The sequence below is a fragment of the Ursus maritimus genome, unplaced genomic scaffold (genome assembly GCF_017311325.1).
Source record: "Ursus maritimus isolate PB19 unplaced genomic scaffold, ASM1731132v1 scaffold_1, whole genome shotgun sequence".
NCBI classification, from domain to species: Eukaryota; Metazoa; Chordata; class Mammalia; order Carnivora; family Ursidae; genus Ursus; species Ursus maritimus.
Window position 1 is genome coordinate 20,978,475 of NW_024423343.1, and position 6,010 is coordinate 20,984,484.

The window sequence follows — 6,010 nt, forward strand, 5'->3', positions numbered from 1 at the left end:
TTCCCCAGTTAATGTCTTTGGGCCTCGGTTTCTTAGGGGATAAAATGGCTTTGGTCAGACCTGGGTTTTATTAGGGGTTCACTGCGTGCGGGTGTGTGCTTTGATGTACCTTTAATCTTTATAACTGTCTGGAAGGGAGTCATCACTGTTGTTACCCCCACTTTTCAGGTAAGAGCATTGTGACTGAGAGAACAGCAATGGGAAGGGTTTAATTAGCACCATTTATACGATGGGTCACATCACCTGCTACAGGCTGATGTCCAGAAAATGTAGCCGATGAATTCCTATGGGCTCCCTTCTCACCCGTGCCCTCCTCTCCTTTCAGAAAGGTTTTGAAGCCTGGTGAAGAGGAGACCCACATGTTTCACTTAGCTTCCATTTGGGGATTAGATGGCAGTGGAGGCCAAGGGCTAAAAATAAAGGTGCATTTTTATTTTCCTACAGGAGTGGCAAAAACTCAACTACGACATCTACACGCTGCGACGGATCCGGAGAGAAGTGAGAAATAGATGGAAACGCATTTTAGAGGACTTAGGTGAGTCCGAAAGTGATTATGGAATGATACAAATAACCAGCGGTGAGCCTTCCTCTTCCCTTTCTTCTGCGTGCTTTGTATGAAAGGCATGGCAGCAGCCGACTAATTGGAGCTACTGTGTACTAATTACTGTCCCCATCCTGTCCTCCTTGTATCCTCCAGCATAAACATCTGATACTTGTGTTATCGCCAGCCCATGTCTTGAGGACATATTTTGCCATGTGCTACTCCATCTGTCCTCGTGTGGTGTATCCCAGGGCAGGGGAAGCCCGTGGGCGCTAGCACCGAACGTTTTTGGCCGTGTACGTCATGGATTGAATTAGATGAGCGTGACTGGCCAGTTAGTAGTAGCTGCTGTGTAAGATGAGGCAGGTTGGAAGATCTGTTGTTTGTAAGAGAGACAGCAAAACTCAGTGTAGACGCTCGGAAGGACTAAAAGGTAGGAAAGCTTCCAAGTTGGGGCAAACATCTTTGGCGTCAGAGCAGATGTTGGGCATTGGTTTTTCTTGTCTGCAGGGTTGTGATACAGTCAGTGTGGCCCCTCACATTATAAAATGACTTCGTTTTAGTATTTAAAGCATGAATGTATCAAGTTTGAAGTCCTCTGTCCTTCTGCCTTGAAAGAGAACAGGACATCTTGGCATCATACCTTTTCACCTGTGGTGTACCCACTTGCTATTGCCAGCCCCCATGGCTTTAGTTGGGATACAGTGGGATGGGACGGACCCCTGCCCTCTTTACTCACCCACTACGATTGTGACTGAATTGTCTCCTTTTATAGTGTAAGTTACTCCAGGTGTACATCTCTGAGTCTTTCATATTTTGGGGTGAGTAATTTTAACCAGACAAGCATATTGCCTCGGGGAAGGGAATCTGGGCTCGGAGAAGTAGAAGCCTGGAGACCACTTTGCAGGTCTCCAACTGCAAAGGCAGGTAGGGGAAGAGTAAGGAGTGGGAGGAGGATTTCGGTGCCAAAAAAAAAAAAAAGGGGCAGTGAGTTGTCGGTGGGTGAGGATCTGAGGCTTAACTTGGAAGGGAAAAGTTAACAAAGAAAATTAAATAGGAAGGGATCTCAAAAGAGCTTTAATTAAAGACCCTGCCGGTCACGTGGACCTGGGAAGAAGCCCATGGAATGGCGCCTGGGCTCCTGATCTTTGTTTAGAGTCCACATCTGGGTGCCTTCTTACTCTCCTGCAGGCTGGCCATTTCCTGGGACTACTGTATTTACATGAGGGGTAAAGTTTTTGTCCCCATAGGTTTTCAAAAGGAAGCCGACTCTTTGTTGTCAGTGACGAAACTCAGCACCATCAGCGATTCTAAAAACACAAGGAAAGCGCGGGAGATATTGTTAAAACTGGCTGAAGAAACCAATATTTTTCCAACCAGCTGGGAGCTCTCGGAGAGATACCTCTTTGTCGTGGTGAGTAGATGTATTTTTTTTCAATATTTTATTTTATTTATTTGGAGAAAGAGAATGAGCAGGGGAAGGGACAGAGGGAGAGAGAAGCTGACTCCCCGCTGAGCAGGGAGCACCAACACGGGGCTGGATCCCAGGACCCTGGGATCATGACCTGAGCTGACGGCAGACGCCTAACCGACTGAGCCACCAATACACTAGATGTATTTTTTACGTGCCCTCATTTTGCTTTAAATTTTTGCTTTTCAGTTATTCCAAATATTCACCATTCCAGCACGACTAGCAACCCCAGAGTCTCAGGCGGTAGATGAAGCTGGCATTCTCTGGTTTCCAGGGGCCGGCAGCATCAGAACCACCTGAAGGGCTTTAAATATTCACCTTTCTGGTTTGCACCCAGACCTATTGAGACTCAGGTTGTGGCTTAAGAGTCTGTCCTTTTCGGCCACTTCTGCCATGCGGTCAGCTTTTTGAATCATTTGTAGAATGTGAGAAACATTGTATATATAACCTAAGATTAAAAAAACATTTGAAGGGACTCTAAGAGTGTGGAATGTTTCTTGGATAATATAAATAAAGGGTTAAGGGACATCTCTAAATTTGTTGAGAACAATTGAAGAAACGTTTTACTTGCTCATGATTATTTCTAGGGTGGGTATTGTTGTTAGATTGATTTTCCCATCGACGTGGCTGAGTTCCCATCTTGACAGCATTTGTATGTTTAAATCTTTGGCAGGACCGTCTTATTGCTCTTGATGCAGCAGAAGAGTTCTTTAAAATTGCCAGTCTAACTTACCCCAAGAAGCCAGGAGTCCCAAGCCTGGCAGATGGCCAGAAAGAACTGCACTACCTTCCGTTTCCGAGTCCCTAAAGGAGAGTCTAGGAGGCAGAATTGGGATGCCCTCCACTGGTACTCAACAGCTAACCCAAGTTGGAAAAATGCATATAGAAGACAGTAAGCAAGTGGAGGGCTAGCTACGTGAAAAATGATTCTAAATCCTGTAAAAAACAAAAAAACAAAAAACTAAGAGTTTGGAATATGTGGTCTTCAAGAGGATGTTACTGTAAGGAATGTTCGGGTTGCATTGAAACACACTGGTGATCTCGTTATCAGGGAATTGGTCAGTGGATCTTTCCCCCCGGCTGATTAGATTTCAAGAGCCCACCGTCTGCATTTTGGTTTTGGTTGTACAATAAGCCAATTGGGAGAATGGGATGTTCTAGGTAAGAAAACAATAAGATTGATAGAGCTATCATTGAGCCCAAATATGGATTAATGAATTTTAAATAATTGTTATATAATATAGGCTAATGCCAAAATAATATGAGGCATTATGTGACCTTTCTTCGATTTGGAAGATCTCTCAGAACCCTGCAGATTCAGAGGCATCATCTTGAGTATGAGTCATGATTATTCAGAGGTTCTGATGTAGCAGATAATAGAAATATCTAACAGTGCTGCCCAGAAGGGACTTCCAGATAGATCCATCCCAGGTAGAACTTCCTTCAGCGCCATGTCAAAAAGCTCTGTCTTCAGTGGTGGGACATGCCTCTTAAATTCGCAACATTATCAATACCTGGTTACCTCGTGTTGGCATCTCATCCATTTCTAGACCACCAGCCCTTGCTACGTTCTCTGGGATAGCATCTCTCCACGGAAACGTTTGACCTCCACTTCCTTCTCTTCTCTTTAATCTGCTTCTGGCTTAGTGGCTGAGAGTCACAGGTGTGCAGCGTCCCGCGGTGCAGACTTGCTGCTCTGCGTATGCGGGCAGTGTTGCACGGAAGGTCATCGCTGGACGCTCTTCCATTTGGAAGAGGATTTTCAAGATGAAGCAGTGCTGCCAGTGCAGCTGCTTCTCTCCACAGACGGAGACCTCCAGCCTTGGAAGTTACTTGCCACTTAAGAAGGAGCTTGTCAGGAATGAATCAAATCAGTAGACTTTCAGAACCCATCAGATGTATGGGTATGTTGCTGAGAACACTGGCGATATTTTTACTCCTATAGACTTTGCTCTTCTGACTTCAGGTACAAAGTAACTTGTCTTTAGTTTGTCCAGGGGATTGTGACTCAAAAACTTGCTGACCAGCTCTTTTGGTAGTGTACACAATGTTTGAGATATTTTTTAGAGGAGATACATGTTCTCCATTTATTAATGCATTGCAGACCAATTTAACTGACATGTTTCAGGAAGATTCTTTCTAGTATAGTGAGTAAGCGAAAAGTTTTATTTTTTATATTTAATGCATAACCTCTACTCTTTCTCATGTTGTTTCAAATTAGCCTGCAGACTATTTCCCTCACTCCTGTAGGCTCTTGAGAGATAAACGTACAAATAGTGAAACAAATAAATAAAAACAAAGCAAACAAAAAATAAACAATAAATCTTTGAAAATCGTATTGTTTTCATGTCTGTCCTTGGAATTTGCATTTTGTCTTTCTGCCCTTTTTTGAGGAGATTGTTTGCATCTATGGAAAATAAATTGTAAGCATAGTCTTCATTTTTGGTAATGTATGAGTAAGGATAAGAATGGCTCTATGATTATAAGAAACAAGGAATTATCCAGGGGAATTTTTCCTTGCAGGGAATTAAAAAGTTTCTCTATTTACTTTTCAGCTGGATGTGTGTGATATTTCCAAGAAATAAGAAGGAACAGATCATTCTTTCCATAATCCCTTTAAATTAAAAGGTAAAGAAGCTGATAGACAAATGGGTTTAAGGACCTCCCCCTTGTCCTAAAGCCAGTCCGAGGGCAGATCTGTGCTCAAGTCCAGGGGACGCCTCAGCGCATGACAGGCTCAAGGGTGATTGCAGGGACCACTCCAGAGCTCCCACAGTGAGTGAGCACACGAGGATCCACAGAGAAGCAGGTGGCTTGAGGGTTTTTCTGCTTTCTAAACGTCTCCCTGTTGACCACTGTAGTTACTTCTCAAAGGTTCATCTGTGTATGCAGGGTGATTTCAGATGGTAGAGACGAATGGAAATTTCCATATTAAAATTTATTTATTTTAAAGCGCACCAGGGGGAAAACCCTCTAGTTTGCTGATTTCCTGTTTCATGGATATTATTGCAGTTAACAGTCAAGTATCCATGTTTTCTTAAAGGGGGCACCCAGGAAGGCACAGTGGACATGCTGACCAAGGTGGTAAGGAATGCATTGGTGAGGGGGCAGCCACATCACTGAGAAACTCAGGGGTAGGCCTGTGGTCCAGATGTTGTTCCAGAAGTGGGCTCACTAATAGCAATGGGGATGGAAGAATGGGGCCCAGGGGCAGTGCTGCACTGCCAGAAGCAAAGTGGGCTGAAGGATCACAATGAGTAGCCAGATCTGAGGGTACTGCAAGAGAATTGGAGATGGTTAATAGAACACAGCTTCCCTAGAGGCAGAATAGAGGAGTAGCCAATAAGAATATTGCTCAAGCTGCACCAGCGGAAGATCTCAAAGATGGATGACCAGGAGATAGATAGGGCACAGCCATCCTAACAGAAAGCTACGATCTTTTGCCAAGTTTCCAGACCTTGGCTATTTTCCAGACCCAAAAACTACTGACTGAAGGACAGTCTAGATCCCCAAGAGGAGGTCTTTGCAACACCCCTGCAAGTGTATATGGCAAAGACTCCCCTAGCCCTTCCTCAAAAGGACCTATGGTTATTTACCTGGAAAACCGTACACTGGGGAAAGAGCATACAAAAACACTCTGAGGATGTGGGACACAACGTCCAAGTGGACACTGGTGCTCAAGGACAAGCGTATCACGATAGTGTGCCTTTGAGAATGGAGGGGCTTATGGAGTCCTATCCCAGGTCTAACTCATGGTAGGTTCATTGAGTCCATGGATCTATCCAATGGTCATTTCCCCACTTCTGGAATAAATTATTGGGCTGAATGCATTTGGGACTTGGCAGGACCACCATTCATTTCTTGGCTTGTGAGTTAAACACGATCCTAGTGGGGGAGCTTCATGGAAAGCTCTAAAACTGCTCCAGCCCCTGGCCATGGTAGTAAATCAAAATCAATATTGCATCCCAGGAAAGTGGCAGATAGTGCTACCCTTAAAG

The 6,010-nt window shown here is 44.3% G+C and overlaps 1 protein-coding gene across 2 annotated transcripts in view; it reads left to right on the plus strand.

Annotated features, from left to right (window-relative positions):
• Positions 1–4,348, plus strand: part of MREG (melanoregulin) — a 55,513-nt gene extending 51,165 nt beyond the window's left edge. For both annotated transcript variants that reach the window (XM_040641013.1, XM_040641019.1), the window contains exons 3-5: positions 445–535; positions 1,792–1,955; positions 2,686–4,348. In XM_040641013.1, the coding sequence (XP_040496947.1) occupies positions 445–535; positions 1,792–1,955; positions 2,686–2,820 (390 nt within the window). In that variant the 3' untranslated portion in view covers positions 2,821–4,348. The remainder of the gene's footprint in view (positions 1–444; positions 536–1,791; positions 1,956–2,685) is intronic.
• The last annotated feature ends 1,662 nt before the right edge of the window (positions 4,349–6,010 follow it).